The following is a 23,546-nucleotide window of genomic DNA, read 5'->3' on the forward strand; positions in this document are numbered from 1 at the left end:
TGTACCAAGTGATGCAATTTTAGCCCACTTAGTCTCACTTCTGTGGTGCTCCAGAATCTTAAAACCCAATTTTGGGAAGAACTGGCTATAGCTGATGTGATTCTGTATCATCATGCAGGTGTGGTTGAAGAACCACATGGATGAGGAAATCCTGGTAGGGAAGAAGAGCATGGCAGGGCAACAGCAATAATGAATTGGTGCACTACTCAGTGGAGGCAGTGAATCCTCTAGTTCATTGAGCAGGGTCTTATTTCATGGGGTGGAAAGCACTTACAACCTCCCAAATGGCATTGCAACTTTTGTTTAGTGTCCTTTTGCTTTAACCTTGGAGCTCTGTTTACCCAAATCTTCTCTGCTGAAACTAAATCAGCAATATCATGAAAAAGGAGTATCTTAACTGAGAAAGCAATAGCACTGATCTCCAGTGAGCCAGAGATGAACTGTTGTGTTTCTGCAGGAAGGTGTTCTCCTTATGTCTGGATATTTCTGTGCCTTATTGTACTTGCTAAAGGTAACTCGGAAACTAGTATCTGGAAGGTTTGCGGTGACTATACAGTGCTGGGTTTTAACTTGGAGGCTATTTTGCAAAGGGATAACAGTTCAGACCATGCCAGATTTTTAAGTTTTTATTTGTTCTTTCAATTTCTCTCACGATCACCAGTTCTCTCTTCCTAAATATACAGAAAGGAAATGCACAGGATCTTTATTCTAATTTAACAAATCACATTGACCTACTTTGTTATATCAATTCTCTACAGGCAGAGTCCAGAACACACTTGTAGCCACAGGGTCTAGCCTCTTACTACAGAACACAGCTAATATTTACATTTTTTGTTTTGTTTTGCCTGTGTCTGTACAACGGACTTTGTTGTCCCTGGTTGTTCTTCAGCTTTATTCTGCTGTTTTCTTGTTGGCCATACTGGCAATGGACTTCTCGGTTCCCCACCTGCAAGTTCAGTACCACTGGGTTTTTCAGGCAACATCTGCCATGGCAAAATTACAACCTAGAATATTTTGCTGTATTTCAACTGCAGAAGCTGTAGTAGAGGAGACTCTGCTCAAGATACCTGTTCCCAAACCTGGACCAATGCAATTAGCTGCATCTGCAGCTGGAAGGGAGATAAGGGGTTTTCAACAGTACAGATGCAGCCTTAGTATTGCCACCTCTACATCTTCAGCCTCTAGATTGCAGTGTGAGAATGGACTACAGGAGTGCCGGTAACCGTGGTACAGCTTGGTGTGACTGCTGCATGTACAGAATATTAACAAATGATGGCAAGCCTTCTGCAATAACTCGTAATTCCATCGATCAGTAGTAAGCGATGTACAAATAAAACTTGATGAAATGTATTTTATGTGAAAAAAATAATGTAAGAACTGTATATTGTATTAGCAGCTTTGTGTATAAAATGGCATTTTGGCAATCAGAGTCTAATATATTTAAAACTTTTTTTAAAAAAGGATATTTGATATTGTACGGAATTGACTTTATTGCTACTGTAAGTATGAAGATGGTTTCTTAACATGTTGAAGCACTGCATAAAATCTTAAACTGTATGTAAAACTCATGCCAAAAGGGTGTGTCTGACAGTATTAGCACCTGACTCAGTGTCTTTAATAGATTGAATTTTTTAATTTAAAAATTATATTAAATTTCTTTTAATAATACAAAAACGCCACTGACTTTTATTTAATTAGTTTACATTTTGCAATTCTGCCTAAATGTCCCTGCCTCTTCCTCAACTGTAAGTGCAGCCAGGAATTGTCTGGAAGAGTCAATCGAGGCAGTGGGTAGGTGTAACTTTGTTTTTCAGCCGGTAGCAGTAATTTGTGACAGGGACAAGCAGGAAAGCCGAAGCTGTAACTGCCTTTTCTGGGTTTTTGTCATGTCTGAGCCATGAGGCCCAGCGTTCATTACCGCGCTTCATTAAGAGGGTCTTTCTCAGGAGGGCCGATTTGGGCGAAGGCGAGAGGGCCCTGGAGCTCCCGGCCCGCCTGGCGGGGCAGCGGGGCGCGGCGGGCGCCGCAGCGAGGGCCGCGGCCGGGGGACAGGCCGGGGACAGGCCTTGGAGCCGCACGGAAGGGGCTCGGCGCGAAATGGCGGATGCCGCCAGCGCGACCACCGCGGCCCGAGCAGGGAAGTGCCGGGCCCCGCTGCCTCCGAGCCCGGGAACCACCGGGCAGCGCGGTCCCGGTCCCGCCCCGGGGCCGGGGCCGGGCCGCCTTCCCGCAGCCAACCGGGGCGCGGGGCGGGGCGCGGCGGCCCCACTGGCGGCCCCGGCGCGGAGCTGTTTGTGTTCAAAGCCGCTATAAAGGCGGCGCGGAGGTGCCGGGGCTCCAAGCCGCTGTAAGGGCGGCGCGGCGGCCGGGCCGGGCGCGCCATGGCCAACCCGTCGCAGTGCCTGGAGGAGGGCGCCGGGCGCTGGCCGCCGCGGCCGCCCGGGCCGTACAGCGAGGCGCAGCGGCTGGCGCTGGAGGAGCTGGTGGCGGGCGGCCCCGAGGCGCTGCGGGCCTTCCTGCGGCGGGAGCAGCTGCCGCCGTTCCTCTCGGAGCCCGAGGTGCAGGCCATCGCGCGGGGCGCCCTGCCGCCCGCCGCCGCCCCGGAGCCGCCGGCCGAGGCCTCGCTCGGCGCCTCCCTCGACGCCTCCTCGCTCACCTACTTCCCCGAGCGCTCGGACCTGGAGCCGCCGGCGCTGGAGCTGGGCTGGCCGGGCTTCGCCAGCGGCGCCTTCCGCGGGCTGACGCGGGTGGAGGCGCATTTCCAGCCCGGCTGCGGGGAGAGCATCTACGGCTGCAAGGAGGCGGTGCGGCGGCAGATCCGCTCCGCCCGGCAGGTCAGGGACCGCGCGCCGCGGGGCGGGGGGACCCCGGGGGGTGCGGGCTGTGCCGGCGGTGCCCCCCCCCCCCTCCAAAGCAGCGTCCTGCCCGGGCCCCTTCTCCAGCGGGTCTGCGAACTGGGACGGTATCGATGAGCATCTCTTTGGTGTGACGCTCAGCGCGGCCGAGCGGCTTCAAAACCCTCGCCGAGCAGAGGAGCCTCCTTAGGAGGACGCGCCCGGAGCCGCACTACGAGCGGCACTCGTCCTGGCAGCCAGCGGCCCGAGCCTGGGACCTCGCTTCCCCGGTCACGGTGCTCCGGCGGTGCTGGCCGAGAGTTCCCCGGGCCCCAGCACTGCGTGCGGACCCGCTGCTGCTGTCCCGGGCCCGACCACCCGCTGGCTTCCAGCCGATCTGGCTCCTACTCAAAGCGGAAGGTTTCCTATTGTAGGTTCATTTATTGATGCGCTCTGCAAGCCAGAACCGCTCGCAGAAACCTCCTGCTGACCCTCATTGGATATGGCACAAAAAAAGGTCTCATAGAAGAAGGTTACCTACTGAGATAACTCCATGATAACTCCCTTCTTCACCTCATTAATTGCCCTTAAGTAGTGTGCAGACCTGCTCTTAGCAGGACTTCCCTCCTACAGGAGTGGATGGTTTTGATCTGATGGAGAGTGTGGCTTAAAAATCATGTGGCATAGTAATTTCTAACTGTTCTCTGCAACTCATTATGTTTTTACAGCCTCTAACTGTAATCCCCAGGAGGGAACCGCCCTTCTTGTTAGCAGCCATTCAATTGGCTTAGCTGAAATTTAAATGTATGGTTTCCTCTTCAGGTGGCCAGGTGAAGCAACCCCTGGCTCTGGGTGTAACGTGCTCGCACATGGCACACCCTGAGTCAGCAACTGAGCTTAGTCCCTGCCTGCTTCAGAGTGCAGGAGCTTGGGGTGTGTGTAAGGATGATGTGAACGATGGGCTTCTGGCCAGAAACGGTCACAGAGGAAGCTTTGTTCTCAAAGGATCCTTTTCAGATAGATGAGACCAGTACGGTGACTTGAGTAAATGCTATGAAAATATGTTTCTTCAAAAACCTGTACTTGTTGGTAATGTTTTTGCTTGTAGCACCTTGCCAAAATGCATTCCCTTGCACTGAGCCATGAGCCAGGCAAGCTGTTCCTGCCACTGCCGCGTACACGTCTGATCCAGGGAGTGTTTTTGTGGACACAGAATGGAGACAAATTTTGACCCTGTCTAATTTACTAAATATCAGCTGTTGTGTGACATTGCTCAGTCATGTCTGAGTTCTTCAGGCTAATGTGAGGAACGGGAAAAGTTCAGATGCTGTGTGGTTTCTTCTCAGCTCACTCAAATGCAGTTAGCTGAAGTGACTAAAGGGGACGCTTGCTATCGTGCCTCTCCTATCCCCAGTGGGTGAGTGTAGAAAAAAGGGTTTTCTCTCTCTCCTCTAAACATAACTATACTTTTGCTCAGTTTGAGTAGAAGTGTATTTCTTTTTCAGCTGCTAATTCTGGAATTAGAACTCACGTGTGTTGTTGAGTAGTCATTTGAAAGCACCAGTGTTTCCAAGGGGTTTAGTGTGAATAATTCTGGTTTCGGGGGTTATTGACTTATCTGGTCTTGTCAGAAGCATCTTCTTTGATGGGTGAAAAAAAGCACAGGAGACGTAAGAAGCATAAGCATAATCTAACTTTATCTAGAAATAGCAATGTGCCTGTGTGTGTTATACCTAAGAATTCATCCGTATGGGGCCTTAGGGAGCAGGGCACAGGTGGGAATGCAAAGCTTGGCCTGTTCCTGTGGGAAATGTTTCCTCCGAGTACAGGCAATGCCACACACAGCAGCTGTGTTGCATGCACCTACACCTTGGGTGTGTTGCAGCAGTGTGTGGATCCCTTCTCTCTCCAGTAAGGGCAGGTGCCAGGTACCTGCGGCGGCTGTAATGGTTGTCCTTGATGCTGGTCCAATAGAAAGAGACTAGAAAAGCAAGTCATGAAGCCACATCCTCTATGCCTTTGTGTCCCCACACTTGATGTGTGTTCCTGGTTTTGAAGGGTGAGAGTTCTAGCACCGAATTAGTGTGCAGTGCAGCTCTTGAATTAGCGGGATAGATCGTTCATAAATGTAAGACTGTCATCTTGTCTTTGGCCCATTGAGAGAAAATGTTCCCATTTTAGGACTTGCCTTCTGTAAAGAACTGGTGAGTTGAGTGAGTGGAAGGATTTCTTGTGAAGATAAGGGTTGGAAACTCAGATTACATCTAGTAAGAGTCTGGAACTAGTGTATTTGGTTTATATGTTGTCACAGAGCCAGTTTATCTCGTGGTAGCTTATATAGGGACAGCGTTCCCTTCCTTCAACGCAAAGAGGAATCAGTTGGGGTTTGTGAGATGTTCAGCTGTGACAGTGAGGAGGCCATTTGAGCTACTTCTCCTGTAAGCAGTGACTATCTGCACCAGATATGCCAAGCTGGGAGGAGTGGAGATGGCTTGTCTGGGTTCCCAATTCTGCTGCGATGGCTTCCCCAGTGTTACCTAAAGGCCAGATTACAGGAGATTGTAGGCTGTGAAAAGTGTATAAAAGCAGCAGCAGACATAAGGAAAAACCTCTTCAGTCTTACACTTTGCACTCTAGGGCACGATGATTTTACAGAAACGTTGTGGGAAAATAGAAATCTTTATAACTTGGCAGGGTCTGCGCAGCAGGACGAAGAAATGTGCATCTGGCCTTGATGATAGTAGCAGGACAAAATGGCTGGGGGAGGCAGTGATCTGGCCTTGTGTAAAATGAAGCCGCTGAACAAGTTTTGTCACTTTTCTTGCAGGTGATTGCCCTTGTGATGGATTCCTTCACAGATATTGACATCTTCGGTGACCTTCAGGATGCCTACAACAACCGCAAAGTCCCTGTCTATATCCTTCTTGACCAGGACTTTCTGCCCCATTTCTTGGAAATGTGCAAGAATTTGGGAGTTTGTCCTGAGCAGGAAAGTGTAAGTATGAAATATGGGTGGGTGTGGTTTGTTTTTATTTTTTTTGTGGTACAGTTTATGGTTATGGATATCAAAGATACCCTTCTATAAAACATCAGACTCCCCTGAAAGACTAAAGCATCCTGTAGTTTGATAACTGATATAAAAGGGCATTTGCTGAAATGTGTGCTCAGCTTCTGAAGATCAAGGCTGAATATCACATGGTTTCAGTTCAGTCTCTAATCCAGCATGTGAAACTGCTCACAAACTCAGCAAAAACCATGCAGAAAAGGCACATCTACTACCCTGTGTTACCTGTACATAGGAGCTGCAGCCTGCTGTGCTGGGTGGAGTGTGCACTGTGATTCCTGTCCTGAGGAAGCAACAATTCTTAAGCATTTTTTGCAGGTTGGGTTGTTTTTTTTTTTGTTTTTTTTTTTGTTTGTTTGTTTGTTTTTCAATTTTGCAAGATCTAAGTAGCTTTATTCTTTGGCTCAAGTAACTGATTGCTAAGGAAAACAGAAACACTGAAACCTCAAGGATGGTATAAGCTCTGGTAACATCTAATTTCTTTTCTAATACATAGTTGATTTCTTTTAAAAGGATTTAGATGATGTGACCCAGGTGATGCACTTAATTCCTCTGAAATAAGCTAACACAACTGTGTTATGGCTTGGCTTGGACAGGCTTATGTTTACCCCAGTGAAAGTTTCTCTGGATGGGGAAACACTCCCAGCTTTATGGGCAGTAATTAATTAGAACTGGCTGTTCTCTCCACAGACTCTCCTAATTTAACAGAAATTTATCACTGTGTAACTAATAACACTCAAATGCAGGCAATGTAAGGGAGTTCATTTCATTCCTATCTTCCGTAGTGTACATAGCTGCTTTTAGATAGAATTGCCAATCAAAACTTTTTGGAAGTGAATGCAAATCTAATGTTATTTTTTCCCTTCTTTTCTGAAACAGCTGATGAGAGTTCGGACTCTCACAGGGAACACATACTACATGAGGTCAGGTGCCAAAATTGTTGGGAAAGTCCATGAGAAGTTCATGTTAATTGATGGCATTAGAGTGACAACAGGCTCCTACAGGCAAGTATTGGGGTCTGCTGGTGCCTGATGAAGCTATATAAAGGGGGAGTTTCTGCAAGGATGTATTAACTTTGCTGTTTGCCTGGTGTTAATAAATGCCAATGGCAAGTCAACTAGCTGTGTCTAAGTGGGACTAACACAAAACTGGAAACAGCTTTGGAAAACTGGTTTACACATCTTGTTGCTAGCAAAGTATTTGGCTGTGGCTAAATACAGTTCTTCCTGAAGAAGAGAGAGTGAATTGTATATTGACTTTATACCTTCCTTATGCACAGCACTTCTAAGCTGAGTCTTGCTATCTGTAACAGTATGTGTGGAAATACACTGGAGATTAACTGTGAATCTTGTTTTGTTTTCAATAGTTTCACGTGGTCTGACGGGAAGCTGAACAGCAGTAACTTGCTGCTACTGTCAGGTCAAGTGGTTGAACACTTTGACCTCCAGTTCAGGATTCTCTATGCCCAGTCGATGCCCATCAGCCCTAAATGGCCGTCCAGCTGCGGGAACAGTGGGATATTTGATCACCTGACGAACAGAACAGAGTCCCCTAAAGAATACACTGTGGAAGGCAACTTGAGAGCAGAATTTGCCAGATTGTCTAGTACTCCAAAGAAACTGTTGAAAGAACTGGATCTGGCTGAAGATACTCCTGGAGGCAAACCTTGTAACCTGGAGCATTCTTGCCTCTGCGAAGAGTGGCGGCTCAGTGATCAAGCGGCCCTAGTGGGACGGAAAAGTGCATCGACTCAAACTGGCCCGTGGGAAGAGAAGCCTGCAGTGACCGCATGTAACGCTGCCACGCAGACCAGAGCTGTAACGGCAGAAACCAGCACTCAGACTTCTGTCACTGCTAGAGTGACGGGCACTCAGACTTCAGTTTTGCTGAAGACTGCAGTGACACAGACAAAGGAAGAGGAGTACACAGGAACACCCCTGCTTCTCAGAAAGTTGTCAAGAGAAGGATCTTCTCTGTCTGGAAAGGCTGTATCAAGTTCTAGTTTGCGATCACTGTCTTCATCATCATCCCAGTGCTCTCTTGCAAGCTCTACTGGCTCACTCTCTTCTCTCCGGTCTTTTGAATATTCTAGCAGCCACAGGGCAGAATATTTCCAAAAATTGCATAAAGAGAGGCAATTCCACTACTCCACTATCAGGTCGAAGCTTAGCCACATGGTGGGTATCCTGTCCCGGAGGGGGCGTGCGCCTGAAAACTACATGCCCCACTACACTGGAAGATGCAACCTAAAACAGAGGCGTGACATCAGTGCCAGCCTGCGCAGCCTCCGGGACGTTTCACTCTTTTCTCTGAATAAATGATTGCTGCACTGAGTGCAGAACACAAGCTCCAGTCTCAAATTGTAGTCACTTTGTACCTGCTGATTCTTCCACTTCCTTCCAGCACTTCTTAATTTTTAATACATGTGTACATCAATCTCCAGCACTTTGTTTTATACTATGCAATTCAAGCAATAAAAAAAGGGGTTTATTTACACTGTAACTACTTGCATGTTCCTCTTGTGCATTAGTGGTGAAGGTTCATTTTAATTTTGTAGGTTTAACCTGAAAAGTAAGCTTGTTACTGATTTCAGGGGTTGCTAATTCTCTGTCTTTATGTAAACTTGTAAAAATCTGAGTCAGACTGATCTTGCTCAGCGTGGCTTTGGAGATTTAGCTTACATCAAGGTATATTCTTTTTTTTTTTTAAATATATATATTAGCTTTTATTTCTACTTTATCTTTGGCATGAGGGAAAACAACTTTTATAAAGAGCCATAAAGCTAATTTTATTCAAAGTCCGACTTCAGTGATATATACATTACCTTTCACTAAAGCTGTAAAGGGTCTATTGAAGCAGTTGCAGCTTATCTTCAACTGTATGCTTTTTCCACTGTTTAAGCCTTTTAAAATGGACTGAGCTAACTAGCTCTTCAGTTTGATCATCCTCTCGTGCCTTTGTGTAGATAGATATATATAGACATATATATAAATGTGTGTATTTATATACATCCTCAGAAAGAGCATCTTTTTAAAACCAAGACCAGAAAGTAGCAACTTAACATTCCAAGATAGCTGTACCCTTTTTAGGTACAGCCCTGATGTAAATGTTTCTAGTATTTGGAAGTGAAAGCTGAGTATGTTGGATCTGCAGGGCCATTCATGGGAATGTATTGCTGAAGTGTTGGCTTTTTGCACTTGTGAGTGGGCGCCGAGGTGATACGTGGGGTGGGGTTCAGTGTCATGCTGCAGCACACCTATTGTACTACTTTTGGGATGACTTCAAAGAACTTTGGCTCTTGTACAATGTGTTACACAGAATTAAGACTTTTAGTCTTAGCACTGTGAAATGAACTTCCAATTCTGGCTGGGTCTAGGAATGTCTGAATCATCTTGCTTCCCTTAAGAGATCTGTAAACAGGTTCCTCCTTTAAAGTGAACTTAGAGGCAAGACAGTCACTGAGGACACATGACAAACCCCTGTTTGAAAGTAAGCTGACAAATACAGGAGGAAATGTTATCTGTTATGTTTGCTAATATTACAGTACCAGTATAAGAGTGGAAAAAAACCCACATTTTTCTCTTTAGACTGTCCTATCTGAAATAGTCTGGTTCCTGCTCTATTTATCCTTTATCCACTACTAACTTGGTTTGAGAAGCTGAAGTGCCACTCTAGTTTTTGAAAATACTGTACTTTCAATATTAAATGGATCTTCATTAAGTTGCTTTGCAGACATTATCTGAGTATTTGTTAGAAGTGTTCTGTGCATGTGTCTGTGCTTGCTGGATCACTTATCTGAGCTGTGTGTGGGTTCTTTCTGAGCTCTGACCTGTACTACTGTTCTCTAGACCTGCATCCCAGTACTTTAGTGACGACCTAGACTCAATGCTGCAAAGTCAAATCAGTCTGGGCTATGGATTTTATTTTTGGGTATGTGTGTCCAGTAGATGGCACATTTCAGCTGTTGTCTTGAATATTCCCGTAAACAGCAATGAGGGAGTGAATGAACAGAAAAATAACCCAAAACTCAGAAAAGCTGTAACTTCAGTGTAGAGAGAAACTTATTCAATTAACTTTGGTATTTCTATCTCTGAAATCTATATGGACAAAGAGGCTTAGCTACTTTTATGGCTTGGATCTCAAAGCAGCTGCTCCTTCCCTAAAGCTGTAAGGCCGATATACAAAGAGGTGCAGGTGTGTGTGTGTGGGAAATAAATCTGTCTGCACTTGTTTAAACAGGTAAGATACTTTTTTGCCCGGTCCTGGGAGCAGGAACACTGGGAGTGAGGCAAGCTGTAGAGAGGGAGCCGGGATACACCTTCAAAGCCAAGCTCGAGTTGTGTTTTTAAGAGCTCCTGTTCAGCAGTGCTTGAATGTATGCGAAGTCAACTTGTGTGTTTCCTGACTTTATGGTACTCTGGCAGGAACAAGAAACAGTTTACAAATAAACTCCTTCTGCCAGCGGGGTTTTCGCCCCGTCGTTGCTGAGCTTTGTTTTCCATTTGTTTGGCCTTTGGAGTCCGGGTGACTAACGCAGCAGCTCTCGGGCGTTGGGGCTTTCCTGCTCCGGGCCGGCCGAGCCGCAGCGCCCGCCCGGGAGGGCCCTTTGCCCTCCAACCCGGGGAGCGGCCGTTTGATCGGGGCTGGGGAGCCGGGCGCGGGCTGTACTTGCTCTCCCTGCTTAATTCAACGCTTGCTTTGTCTGCGGGCGCTTCCCTGGGCGGGGGCAGGCAGCCGGCGCTGCCACCCGTGACTTTCCCGTGGGCGCCGCTCTCCTCCCCGCTGCCGGCGGCGGGCAGGGGCCGGGCGGAGCGGAGGCTCCGGCCCCTCCGGCGGGGCGGCCTACCTGGGCCGCTCCCGCCTGCTGCCCCGGCGCCGGCCGGGAGGCGGGGAGGGGCCGGCCCGCGGAGCCGCTATAAAGGCGGCGCGGAGGTGCCGGGGCTCCAAGCCGCTGTAAGGGCGGCGCGGCGGGCGGGCGGGCCGGGCGCGCCATGGCCAACCCGTCGCAGTGCCTGGAGGAGGGCGCCGGGCGCTGGCCGCCGCGGCCGCCCGGGCCGTACAGCGAGGCGCAGCGGCTGGCGCTGGAGGAGCTGGTGGCGGGCGGCCCCGAGGCGCTGCGGGCCTTCCTGCGGCGGGAGCAGCTGCCGCCGTTCCTCTCGGAGCCCGAGGTGCAGGCCATCGCGCGGGGCGCCCTGCCGCCCGCCGCCGCCCCGGAGCCGCCGGCCGAGGCCTCGCTCGGCGCCTCCCTCGACGCCTCCTCGCTCACCTACTTCCCCGAGCGCTCGGACCTGGAGCCGCCGGCGCTGGAGCTGGGCTGGCCGGGCTTCGCCAGCGGCGCCTTCCGCGGGCTGACGCGGGTGGAGGCGCATTTCCAGCCCGGCTGCGGGGAGAGCATCTACGGCTGCAAGGAGGCGGTGCGGCGGCAGATCCGCTCCGCCCGGCAGGTCAGGGACCGCGCGCCGCCACCCACCTCGCCCTTCCCCCGGCCTTGTCTTTTAACGAAACTCCCGGCTTTACTTACTACGCTGTTACTGCTTTTTGGTTTTCCCACCATCTTTTGCGTGTTAGGTTTTTTTTTTTAATAGGTTCGGTATTTGAAACCTTTCTGCCCCGTATTGATGAAAACCGAGCCTGCGCTATTGGGGCCTCGCTCAGCCCACTCGGGGAGTTTGCCCCTGTGGGCCGTACACCCGAAACACGCCCGGTCCCAGCTCTTCTTAGTTGCCATCACCTCCCTGTCGTGCGCTGGGGACACAGCAAAGCTTGGTTCCACCCGTGGGACAGACCTGCGAGGGCAGTAGCTGGCTCTCGAGGGAGGTTTCACTTGAGGAGTTTGGGCGGGTAGTGGGATCTTGGCTTGAAATAGCATGAGAACCTGAATAGTAAGTTGAAGGCAAACCTCACGTTTATCTTAAACAGGGAGGTGAGATATCAAGAGCAGTCGGACACCAGTGATTTTTTTGTTTTCTTCGATATTTCTTTTCATATTTTGAGAAGTTTGAAAGACTCTGGAAAACTTACATTTTGGAAATAAGCTCACCATCAGGTAATGGTTTTGAGGAAAGGATGTGTTCTCAGGAAAAAACCCTCTTGCCTAGGAATCGGGAGACCAAATTTGACTAACACTGAGCTAGACCCCTGATTTTGCCATTAGCTCAGGTTGAGGAAGAAACCTGAAGCAATACATTCATCTTGCCGCTGTTCTGGTTCATCTGAGATATCTCAGCAACCCCAAACGTCTCCATGATCAGCTTGGTGCTTCTGTTGCACCAGAAGTTACTAATGTAGTTGAAGAAGACTGATGGCAAAATGTCCTTCTTTTCTTCATTCAAAATCCGTCTTTTATCAGCTTGCCTAGGTTTTTGGAGAGGTGTCAGGTGTCCCGCTGCCTTCATAGGTCTTGGCACTGCTCTAGAGGCAAAAGGAGAAAATGCTCAGATTTCCATAATTTCTTCCTGAAGGTGAAGTTATGTAGTAAAATAGGGAAGGCTTTAGTACAACTTTAATTAAAAGCCATGAGCAACATGCTACTGAATAGATGCAGGAGCTATCATTGTTGCTAATTAGTGAACTCTAATTTTTAAATAGAGAGGTGTCTTTCCACAATGGGCTTTCAGGTTAGGCTATTCATACCTACTAAACCAAAAATACACAGATCCTGGCAAAAGAAGCTTCCATGTCTGCTGTTGGAATTATAGTACAAAATGAAATTCTACAGTCTGATGATGATAATAATCTTAAATTATGTTATCTGCTATAAATCAGTCAAGCAGCAACAAAATTGGGGCAAACAATCTTTAACAATAATTCCTGTCCATATGTTTTTTTTTCCCTACTTGACTATACAGAGACATGAATAAGAGATCATAGTGAAGGGGCAGTGTATATTGTGTCTCCTGTATCTCCGTGTGCTGTACTCGGTAATCACCTTTACCAAAATACCATTCTTTTCACAGAACTTTATTCTAATCAGTTAATTTTTCCTTTCTCTTTTATTTCTTATATGTCTGTTAAATGTTTCATCAGTCCTGGCACCAACAGAAGAATATACTGTCTCACAGAAGACTGTACCATGTTCCACAACCACCAGGGGAAAAAAAGCAGGGGGGAAATATTTCATTTGGAAGTCAAATTCCTCATGTGCCATCTCCCTTGGGATGCTGTGGAAACAGCCTAATGATTTCTTCTGAAACTTGTTGCAGATGATTGCCCTGGTTATGGATTCCTTCACAGATACCGATATCTTCAAAGACCTCTTGGAAGCTTGTAGCCAGCGGCAAGTTAAAGCATATATCCTTCTAGATCAGTCTTCATTTTCCCACTTTCTGAAAATGTGCAAGGATCTGGGAGTTGACCTTGAACAGGAAAAGGTGAGCCTTGTCATATTTATAGGCACAGAGAGTCAATCCTCTTACGACTGTAATCTTTGAGCTATCAAAAAAGGAAACTCTTATGCCTGCTGCCTCAACTTAAAATGGGGTTTATGTAGCTCTAGCTCCTTCTTGGAAGATTTAACCATTTATACATAAGAAGGCAATTAATAGAAAACTCCCAAATCTTTATAAGTGGATATAACAGCTGCTTTCTGAGCACAAATACTAACTGAATGTTCAGGGAAATTCAGGAGGAATGTCCAGTTCTTAAAGCATGACTGGAGTTGCTCAGGCTTACCAAGACTTTGAAAGCTGATGGAGAAGCAGGTTCTCAGGAATCTGTGGAATTTGAGTCCTTCCAGGGTTTGGTGACAGGAGCTTTTACAATCACATTCTGCACAATCAGTTTATGGGTTTTCCGCTTAATGCCACCTCTGCCTGCTAAAACAAGACAAAAATAGAGGCTGAATCTTGTGCCACTCTGCAGCAACCTTTGCTAGTTCATCAGTGATCGCTATTCTTGTGTGTTACTCCTTTAAATGCAGTCATTTAACTTTGAAATACACATGATGCTTGTCATATCTTTCACAGTTGATAAGAATTCGAAATATTACTGGGAAAACATACTACACAAGGTCTGGTGCCAAAATTGTTGGAAAAGTCCGTGAAAAATTCATGTTGATTGATGGCATTAGAGTGACAACAGGATCCTACAGGCAAGTGCTAATTTCTTTCTGTTGCTTAACATGATTTATTTACATGGAAAACAGCCATATTGCAAAACTGATTTCGTTATCAAAGTTTTTGTGTAACGTTTGTCCTAAAAATAGCACACTGCCCATCAGTTGGATCGTAAGAATGATTAAACTAAATGTGATGAAAGAGAATTTTCAGTTAATACTTTGTTTACTATTTATTTTGAATTAACTTAGAATTTTCTCATTCCTCCTCTGGTAGTTTTACATGGACAGATGGGAAGCTGAACAGCAGTAACATTTTGATCCTGTCAGGCCCTGCAGTTGCACACTTTGACCTGGAATTTCGGATTCTTTATGCACGGTCAAAGCCTATCAACCTCAAAGAGTTATCCAGCTGCAAGAAGAATAAGGTGTTGGACCAGCTGGTCCAGATAACAGTGGCTTCGAGAGACTTGACCAGGGAAAACTTCCTGAGAATGGAGTTTTTGTATCTTAGAGCATTTGTAGGAAATCTAAAAAGGAAGCGAAGCTGGCTGCATGCCTCAAGGGAGGCAGTCTACGTGTCAAATAATACAATGCATGCCTCTCCGCCACTGACTAAGAGGAATGGCTCTCTAGTTATGAGGCCACACTGGGTCGTAGAGAGATGAATTGCACGTTCACTCGGCGTGAGAAGCAGAACCTCAGGAACCACGTCCAGCCGTCCACGTCCAGTACTGTCTTACAGTGTGTTTGTGAGAGCAGCTGGCAAACCAACCTCGAACTGAGAGAAAGTGATTCTGGAATGGTGGTTTTGTTTGAAAACCACTATAATGCAGATCAACAGATACAATCATGGTATTGTCTTAGGCTTGGATGTGGTTTTTTTTTTTTATGTAAAAATACTCTAACAGCTAGAAAGCCATTATTGACTTCTAGTATTCTGTCAGATTTTAATTTTTCAACCTATTGTTACATGTTTTAAGCTGATGGGTTTGCAGTGCCTTAGCTCAGTAGCTCAAACCTTTTTTTTTAAGGAATCTAGGTATAGAAAATAATATTGCTTAGAAGTCTGCCAAAAATGAATAGCAGGACTGCTGTACGACTCTGAAATCAGTCTAGGTTTAGTTTTGTGTTGCACGAACTCTCCACGAACTGTTTTGTGACACAGAACTGAAGTAACCATAATCTAGAAACTAGTACCATGCTACTAGTCCTCAGTTGTCACATTTTCTTTGGGCAAAGCTGTGCTGCTAGGCAGAACAAGCTAACGTCAGGCGAACCAGGCTTTTGCAATGATTGAATTTCAAATTACCTTTTCTTTATAATACTTGGATTGTTGGACATCATGCAATAAATGCATGCAAGGGATAGTATTCCTAAGAACCTACTATGCTTGTAGTAGAGCCACATGAGACCCTTTTCTTGGCATTACTATGTATACTTTTTGGTTTCTTTATGGTTGCTACTGCTGTCTGATCTTATGGGAAAAGTGGAGCCTATCTGAAATCTGTGAAGCTGCTGCTACTTCCCAAAAGCCTTACTTTCACCAGATGTACAATAACATGGAAGTCATAAATAGAAGTATTTATTTTTAAGGTTTCATGCAAGCTAGACTTTTTTAAAAAATACAGCCATTTCTGGAGAAAAAAATCTGCAAATTAATAAACTGTCCTCCCAAATAGTTGTATATTGAGGCACTGAAGTTCCAGCAGCCTGCCAGTGTGGAAACTCTTGTTAGTCCAACTGTGGTAGCTGTGGCAAAAGCCAAGGTACACCTTTTTTCAAGTTGTTCTTGAGGCTCTTGCTACTGCAAAAACCTTGGGTACATGCTTGTGTGTTTTGTGGGTTTTGGGCTTCAAAGGGAAAGGTTAAAACTTAGCTGGGTCTATGGGTCTGTGCTAAACATCAGCAGGGCAACATTAAGTTGGACATGTGGAGCTTGCAAAAATGGTCTTTACAGACAACACAATAATGTACTGATGAGGATACAAATAATCTGCGCCCTTTTTCTTCTGCACTTACAATCATGGAAATGTAATAGCTTTGACTTTCCTAATCTGTAAAAGTTCAGTAGTTTATAGTTTAATGGTTTTAACTTTTATCCAGATGTAAAGAAGTTTGAAATATGAATTTTTATTCTTAACTATATTTTTCCATAAACACAAACCCCATGTTTTAGTCTCTTCAAAATATTGTTTATGCAATCTTATTTTCACAATAATATCTGTATATGTTTTCTCAAATATAAGTTTTTAACTTTGTTCTTCATCTCAATACTTTAATAGGCAACTCTTTCCATGTGTTGTTGTTAGTAGGCTTTTTCTGAATAGTTGCTAATATAATGATACAAAATACTGTGGTAAGAGTACTGTGTTTATCTGTGGTAGAGTGGACTTAAAGTGAAAAGTAAATTTAAGTAAAGGGCTAGAATTTTAAAATGTCTTTAATTATGTCTGAATAACTTCTTTTTCAAGTCTTTACCTAGAGACTTAGCATAACAGGTGACCGTGGAGGTACAGCGTTGTGCAGTCTCTGTGAATCACAACTGCACTGCTAGGGTGTCAAGTTATTAATGAAGAATTAGAATGATTAATAATAATATAAAATGTGATTAGATTCTTTTTCCATAAGCATGATTTTTTTTTACAGCATTACTAAACTTATCAGAAGTTGTTTTTTGGGTTTGGTTTTTTTTTGTTTTTTTTTTTTTTTTTACTCCAGTCTACACTTAATTAACTCAAAGTCTACATTAAGTTTGATTCACTAATAACTTTCATGGGCTGTAATGAGTCTGTGGTAGGGCACCACTGGATCTATTAACTATTCCTGATTATTGTTTTCTTCCAAGTCTTTCAGCTGCCCGAGTGCAACAGCTGTGGTGCACAGAGCGGGGAGGCGTCCTTCGTGTGGTGTAGGGGAGCAATTAGCTTTACTTAATGAGACAAGGGCGTTTTGGAGATGATCCCATTAAACTCTAGGATCTGCCCTGGGTTATACGTCTCACTTTAGCACCAGGAGGAGCATCTGGCAGGCTCGGCTCATCTACCCCCGGGCCTGCACCACCCGTGTGCCACCCTTTCCCTCTGGGCTCGTAGGGGAGGGCCGGGCTTCAGCCCCACCCGAGGGCAGTTTTATCCGCCCGGTTTCCTCAGCGCCATCGCTCCTGTGGGCTGTGACAGGGCTCCGGGCCGCGCCCCGCCCCGGGGCCGGCGGGCCCGCTCCGGGCACTGTGGCAACGGCGCCGTGTCACGTGGGCCCCGCCACTTCCGCTTGCCCTCTCACCCCAAGATGGCGGCGCCCGTGGGACCGGTGAAGTTTTGGAAGCCGGGTGAGGGGATGGCGGGGTGTGTGAGTGAGAGAGAATGTGCTTTCCCGCGCTGTCTGTGGCGAGGGCCCAGGCAGCCGCCGGCTGTTGGGGGACGCACGGATTTTAGAGGCCGAGGGCAGCGGAGAACCGCGCTGTCCCTGCGCCGCCGGGGCCTGGCGGGCGGCGAGGTATCTGCTGCTCCAGCCGGGCGCTGCCCGGTACCGGGGCTGGCAGGGGAGGGGACGGAGTCCGCCTTCATCCCGCTGGGGTGGGCGCGGGTGGTTCGCCGACTGGGTGAGCTGCCCTTTGGGGGGGCGTGCGACTGGCTGGAGAAACGCGCAAGGGGAGCCCTAAGAAGTTTAACAAAGGGAGGTGCGAAGTTCTGCCCCTGAGGGGGGGTAACCCCGGGTGCTACACGACGGGGAGAGCAGAGCTGAGGGGGCCTCGGGGTCCTGTGGGCTGCAAGCTGAGCATGAGCTGTTGATGAGTCTTGGGCAGCAAAGAGCATCACCTGCACACTGAGCTGTATGAGGGAGTATTGTTAGGTTGAGGGAGGTGATCCTTCTCCTCAGCACTGGGAAGGCCTTATCGGGGTGCTCTGAGGGCTCCCCAGCAGCAGGAAGACACAGGCTTACTGAAACAGGTCCACAGAGTGATGGGCCACAAAGTCAGTCGAGAGATGGGAGCATACAACATGCAAGGGGAGGTTGAGAGGGCTGGGACTGTGCAGCCTGGAGAAGAGGAGTCTCAGGAGGATCTTTTCGCTGTATATAAATACCTGACAGGGTATTTATAGGTAAAGAAGATGGAGCGATACTTTTCTTGGTAGTGTCTGTTGACAGTACCAGAGGCAATGGGCACAGGCACATATGAGAAAGTCAGCTTAAACGGGAGAAAAAGCTTTTCTATGGTGGGTGTGACCAGGTTCTGGAACAAGCAGACAGGCAGGTTGTGGGCTCTCCAACCCAAGTGAACGAGGACCTGAGCAGCCTGCTGCAAGTGGCCCTGTGGCAAGCAGGGTGTTGGTCCAGAAGGTCTCCAAAGGGGCCTCCCAGCTCTGCTGTGCTGTGGCTCTGTGATTGTTCCCTCGGGGTTTGGGCAGTTATATGCCTTCCCATTTACTTATCCCAAAGGGGAGCTTGGTGGGTCTGAGTTTGATAAATTTTTAAAAAAGCGGTCACTGAGTTGTGGTATGCTGTGGTTTGCAAAACTATTCCATAGTGAAGATTAATTTAGCAAACAGCTTTTTAATCATATATATAGACAGTTGTGTATTAAAAAAACATAGAAAATGCTGTGGAATAAAATCTGTGGGTGATAAGAAGCAATATCTGTTAACTTTGATTTGTCAAGATCCAGATACTCAAGTCCCTGGTTCTTAACTTCCCCATCTGTCCTGGGGATGAATAGTTATTGGAATCATTGCTAATAACTCCTAAAATTGGTTCAATTTGCCATAAAACTTGCTTGGCAGCTTTGAATAGGGACTGTTTTGAAACAGTGGAAGAAGTGGGTAAAGCCCAAACAAGAAAATCCTACAAAACAGGGGAATCCTTCTCACTGCTCTCAGACTTTCCCAGTTGAATCTGCAGCTGGAGATGATACATTCCGTTACGGAGATGAGTTTTTGTTTCTAGTTCATTTGCATGATTCAGCATTTTCAGTTGTCAGTAGTTTTATGGTAACCTGCATGAGGAATAAATCAAGTTTCAGTTACCGAGGTAAATTCAGATCTGAAGAGAGTGGCGTAGCTCAATGAGTGGGTGAGGTTGAATGTTTATACAGTTGATGTTAGTCAAGGGAAGTTCTGTGGCATGTATGACTGGCTGGCTTAAAAACCATGGCTGTGCTTCTGAGAGGGATATTGAAGATACATCTGGATGGTTGCACAGAAAAAGAAGAAAGTTCCTTGTATATTTTTCATGTGTGCTCTTTTCCCTCCTTTATATTCTTTTAAAAATTCAAATACTTACTCACATTAGGTTTTTTTTTTTTTTTTTAACCACGAGGGGAGACATATTTAATTTGAAAGAATTTCTGCATGTTTACTGTTAGCTAATATTTTGATTATTTTCACAGAAAAGTAGGTCTTTTGATATATGCTGCTACCCATGATTCATCCTTCTAAGGAACATATTTATTTTGGTTGTATTGTGATATGCTAGGCAGAAGTGTGTTCTTCTAGTTAAAATTCACTTATGTCATCTAGGCACGGAAGGTCCTGGTGTCAGTGTCTCAGAGGAGAGACAGAGTCCTGCTGAGAGTAGTGGCATAACCATCATCTATAATCCTTATGCTTCCCTTTCTATTGAACAACAAAGACAAAAGCTACCTGTTTTTAAGGTACCGAAGTTCTTTTTGGTTTATTACATCTGTTGTATGATGTCTGGCTCTTATGTCTTTTCTTGAAAGAGCAGTATAGAATCCCTTTACAACATAAAATAGTAATTTTATGAACTTGCTCTCTTTATTTGTTGGAATGGATTGTCCTGCTTGACAAATGTTACTGACAGTTTCACAGGCTTTGTAGATTCATGTTATTTACTATATATTGCACATGCCATTTATAGATTTCAAAGAACTGTTTAGCTTTTGGCAGTAAACTCCATATAAAATGAATTTACTGTGTCTGCTAGATATGTAAATATGGTCATTTAAATTATTTTCTTATTTCTGTACACATCTGGTTTTGATACTTAAATGTCATCTTCTCTTTCAGCTAAGAAATCACATACTTTATCTAGTGGAGAACTATCAAACTCTGGTGATTGTTGGGGAAACAGGTTGTGGGAAATCAACGCAGATTCCACAAGTAAGTGTCTGTAATTTGGTAAAATCAAGTATTCCCTCAGGGAATGCTACATGAAGCATTAAACCAGCAACCCAGAACTGCGCTGTGAGAATGGAATTCACCTGTGCTTGTGTGTGTGGCCAAAAGGAGAGAAATATAAGGAGAAAATAGCAGGAGCTGGTATATCTGTAACATAAAACCTTCCACTACAGAAAAGGACCGTACACAACAAATAAGTTTATGCCAGTACAAATAGTAGTGCCATAGTAGGTGTTTATTACTCTATCAGAATAATATTTGAAATTTTGTTGCGCATATGTTTTTAGGAAGAAAAATAGATAGACTTATGAGCTTTCCTCTTGGAAATTTTTGAAATATTGTATTTTTTGTGGTTTTGTAAAATTTTCTCTTTTGTGACAGGAATTTAAAAAGTCTGACAATGTTTCAAAGTTAGTTCTTGATTTGAACTTAAAAAATTGCAAACTAATGGTGAATGTCATCTGCTTCATTGTGAGGATTTGTGCTACTTAGCTTTTTTTCTTAAAGGGGTTACAAAATAGAGAAGAGAAAAAGATAAAGTAGTTCAAAAATACTTGAAACCTAAAGAACTGCTCTTAGATGTTTTCTGAAAGCACATGTGCTTAGCAAGTAGGTATGGTACTATATTACTTTTAATGGTGAGATTAATAATGCACGAAATCCCTAAATAACCAATTTCCCTAAAGTCATGCATCAGTGTCAGAACCAGGAAACAGAACATAGTGTGGAGAAGTAACACCTTGCTGTAATCACAGTGTGGCCAATTCTTATCTTATCCTCGATATTTGTTTGCAGTACCTAGCAGAAGCTGGCTGGACAGCTGAAGGAAGAGTTGTTGGCGTGACGCAGCCTCGTCGGGTTGCTGCTGTTTCAGTGAGTTTCTCCACTGTGTCCAAATTTTCCCAGTTTGTTGTCATTATAACCTCCAGTTTATTAGCAGGTTTTGCTGAATAGCAGGAATCACAGCTGGATGAGCTCCTGAATGCATAGATGTTTCTGCTTATCTTCCTCACAGAAGTGCTAGAACTATATGCTGAATTCAACCTGACTAGTAGGTCTTGCCAAAGATTCCAAGTCCAGAATTGCAGATGTAGAAGCTTTGAAATAAAATTAAATGGTATCAGCAGAACTGTGTACAGAAGTTAGGGCTACACAGGATTGAGCTATGATTGACTCTGGACTAGAACTGTGCTTCTGTGACCCTTAAATTCTTTCACAAAGTAGAGTAGTGATGTAAATTTGTGTACATTAACATAGCCCGTGGAAGAAAGAGCAGGTTGTGTACCTCTTTCTAGGAGTTCATACCTAGTTTTTTTTAATCTTTCTTTTTGTGTTTTTGTGGTTGTTGTGGGACATTTTTTTTTTCTTTTCCTCTTGTAAGAATGTTGGGGGAAGGAAGAAACAATTTTATTGTGAGAAATCTTTTAATATACATAGTATGTCTAGGAGTATATAACGTCAGCTAGCTGTAATATGTGGGGAAGAAGAGAAGATGATGAGGGCAACAATTGTACTCTCTGGTAATAGTCTGCACAGAAAACATCCAGTGCTCCTTGCCTTCATAACTGTTACGAAATGCTGACTGACTTGGTGGGCTGAAGTTTCTGCTGCAGCATTCTCTTTGTACAGAAAACTGAGATGCCATTTTGTAACCCTCATTTTGCCTGTTCTTTATAATGAGTTAAACTGTACCTGCAACAGATCAGCTTATGCCTCTGGTAAAAATGTAGTAGACTGAGCAGCTGTACAACTTGCAGTTTCATCTCATCCAGTATTCTTTGACCAGATCCGGCACAGCTAAGGAAACTGTCTCTAACAGTGATCTGCATCTTGTGCTTTGGGCAGCCTGTCTGCAGTGTCCTCCCTTTTCTCCTTCATAGGACATCCAGCTGACAGTGCATGGTTCTACAGGAGATATTGTGTATACTGCAATGATTTCTCACGACAAGCTTACTTCTTTTTTCCCTTTTCTGTCTTAACACATTATTTCTAAGCCTAAAATAAAAAGATTACTCAATTATGGCTTGGTATATAGACATAGTAGGATTTTTCTTTGAGACTGTTGTTGCAAACTGCCTGGACTGTATGGCTGTTGCAGGGAGATGAGAGATATAGTTGATGATTTATTCCTTTGTATTGAACTGAAAGTGATCTTTTCTTTTAATAGGTGTGCTTATCTGCTTTCCCATCTAGAGTATTGGGGTTGTCAGAAGTAAAGACAGGCAGTTGCAGAGGCATAAGGCATAGTTTAGAAATTCCTGAATTTTTGTTTGGTTTACCCAGACTGACAATTATCCTGAATGTTTGGGATAAAAGTGATGGAGTGATAAGATTCCAAGTGAAATCATGAATTCACTGCCTGTCGGTATGACTTAGAATGTCATTCAAATGACTGGAATTATCTTGCTCTTGGAATTCTACTAGGACTAATGTATGTATTGTGGAGTTTTATTGTGTCTTTAGCTATTAAATGTCTTTATAGTTTGCTAGAACCATGGCCTGATAATACCTAATACTTTGTAGAATAAGTCTGAATAACTTCAGATTTTTAGCTAAAGGAGCTATTAGCTTAAAACTGGCCCAGAGAAGTACTGTTCCAAAAATTGTTGCTTTCTGAAATTATTCTACCAATTCTGTCTGTTTTCTGCATAGGAGTATAGCATCATCTTTATTTAAAAAAAAAAAAAAAAAAGTCTGAATAAGTCTGAATAAGAATCAGATCAGCTTAGCTGATAACTTTTTTCTGCACGGCATATACCTGTACTCCTTCCCTTTTTGCATACCAACTGTGTTCTTAAAAAAAAAAAAAATTGCACTCCCACAATTGCTGGTAGGTGGTCCTTCCCCAGCCCTGTGACTGGTTGAGTAGCTGCCTTTGTAGGTCTGTCAGAAAGATACCTCTGTAGCATACCTGAGTAGAAGCAGTGTGAAACAGATTTATTAAATTACACTAAAACATTTTAAAAGTATTTTCCACTTGTATGTTCAGTATGCGCTGTTATGTCAAACAGAATTTTGAATGAGAACAAGTAATTCTTTGAAATCACTAGCTCTGTTCCTGTTCTCTTGGTCCAATTCTCTGTGGTCAAAATAATGATACGATGAAGTGTGCTGTGAGCTGTCTCTTGTTTATAAGAATCTCTTTTCTCAGGTTGCAGGCCGAGTTGCTGATGAAAGAGGTGCAGTTTTGGGGCATGAAGTTGGATATTGTATTCGGTTTGATGACTGCACAGATCCGCAGGCTACAAGAATTAAGGTGAAACATGAACAGCGTGTGGTTACTCTGAAAGGGCTAGCTGGAAGTCTTCAAGTACTTTAGCAAAATGAATGAGAACCTCGTGATGCCCAGTAGAGAGAATAGATAGCATTCCAGTTTTCCAAGTGGGTATCCCAAAAGTGTGCTAGAAATGGCTGTGGCTATCCAAACTTTAATAAAACAATTACAGGTTGAATTTGGC

At 44.9% G+C, this 23,546-nt stretch overlaps 3 protein-coding genes across 4 annotated transcripts in view; all 3 read left to right on the top strand.

Annotated features, from left to right (window-relative positions):
- Window positions 1–2,308: 2,308 nt before the first annotated feature.
- Window positions 2,309–9,618, top strand: LOC122154180 (protein FAM83D-like). The gene is made up of 4 exons (XM_042801203.1): window positions 2,309–2,834; window positions 5,662–5,829; window positions 6,778–6,902; window positions 7,265–9,618. Exons 1-4 carry the CDS (start codon window positions 2,382–2,384, stop codon window positions 8,217–8,219), a joined length of 1,701 nt encoding a protein of 566 aa, XP_042657137.1. The 5' UTR covers window positions 2,309–2,381; the 3' UTR covers window positions 8,220–9,618.
- Window positions 9,619–10,697: 1,079 nt separating this feature from the next.
- Window positions 10,698–16,398, top strand: LOC104356742 (protein FAM83D-B). The gene is made up of 4 exons (XM_033003579.2): window positions 10,698–11,342; window positions 13,101–13,268; window positions 13,863–13,987; window positions 14,229–16,398. The coding sequence occupies exons 1-4, from the start codon at window positions 10,890–10,892 to the stop codon at window positions 14,617–14,619; spliced, it is 1,137 nt and encodes a 378-aa protein (XP_032859470.2). The 5' UTR covers window positions 10,698–10,889; the 3' UTR covers window positions 14,620–16,398.
- Window positions 16,399–17,193: 795 nt separating this feature from the next.
- Window positions 17,194–23,546, top strand: part of DHX35 (DEAH-box helicase 35) — a 32,720-nt gene continuing 26,367 nt past the window's right edge. For both annotated transcript variants that reach the window (XM_033003656.2, XM_033003657.2), the window contains exons 1-5: window positions 17,194–17,279; window positions 19,468–19,601; window positions 19,978–20,070; window positions 20,884–20,961; window positions 23,240–23,344. In XM_033003656.2, the coding sequence (XP_032859547.1) occupies window positions 17,240–17,279; window positions 19,468–19,601; window positions 19,978–20,070; window positions 20,884–20,961; window positions 23,240–23,344 (450 nt within the window). In that variant the 5' untranslated portion in view covers window positions 17,194–17,239. The remainder of the gene's footprint in view (window positions 17,280–19,467; window positions 19,602–19,977; window positions 20,071–20,883; window positions 20,962–23,239; window positions 23,345–23,546) is intronic.

This window comes from Tyto alba, unplaced genomic scaffold (genome assembly GCF_018691265.1).
Source record: "Tyto alba isolate M040663 unplaced genomic scaffold, T.alba_DEE_v4.0 Super-Scaffold_33, whole genome shotgun sequence".
Lineage (NCBI taxonomy): Eukaryota > Metazoa > Chordata > Aves > Strigiformes > Tytonidae > Tyto > Tyto alba.

What these genes read in the sequence shown, in the direction of transcription:
- LOC122154180 (XM_042801203.1), top strand. Translation starts at nt 2,382, where the DNA reads ATGGCCAACCCGTCGCAGTGCCTGGAGGAGGGCGCCGGGCGCTGGCCG. An exon ending in TTTGTCCTGAGCAGGAAAGT is followed by an intron (nt 5,830 to 6,777) that starts GTAAGTATGAAA and finishes TTTCTGAAACAG; the next exon opens with CTGATGAGAGTTCGGACTCT. An exon ending in GTGACAACAGGCTCCTACAG is followed by an intron (nt 6,903 to 7,264) that starts GCAAGTATTGGG and finishes TGTTTTCAATAG; the next exon opens with TTTCACGTGGTCTGACGGGA.
- LOC104356742 (XM_033003579.2), top strand. Translation starts at nt 10,890, where the DNA reads ATGGCCAACCCGTCGCAGTGCCTGGAGGAGGGCGCCGGGCGCTGGCCG. An exon ending in AGATCCGCTCCGCCCGGCAG is followed by an intron (nt 11,343 to 13,100) that starts GTCAGGGACCGC and finishes AACTTGTTGCAG; the next exon opens with ATGATTGCCCTGGTTATGGA. An exon ending in GTGACAACAGGATCCTACAG is followed by an intron (nt 13,988 to 14,228) that starts GCAAGTGCTAAT and finishes CTCCTCTGGTAG; the next exon opens with TTTTACATGGACAGATGGGA.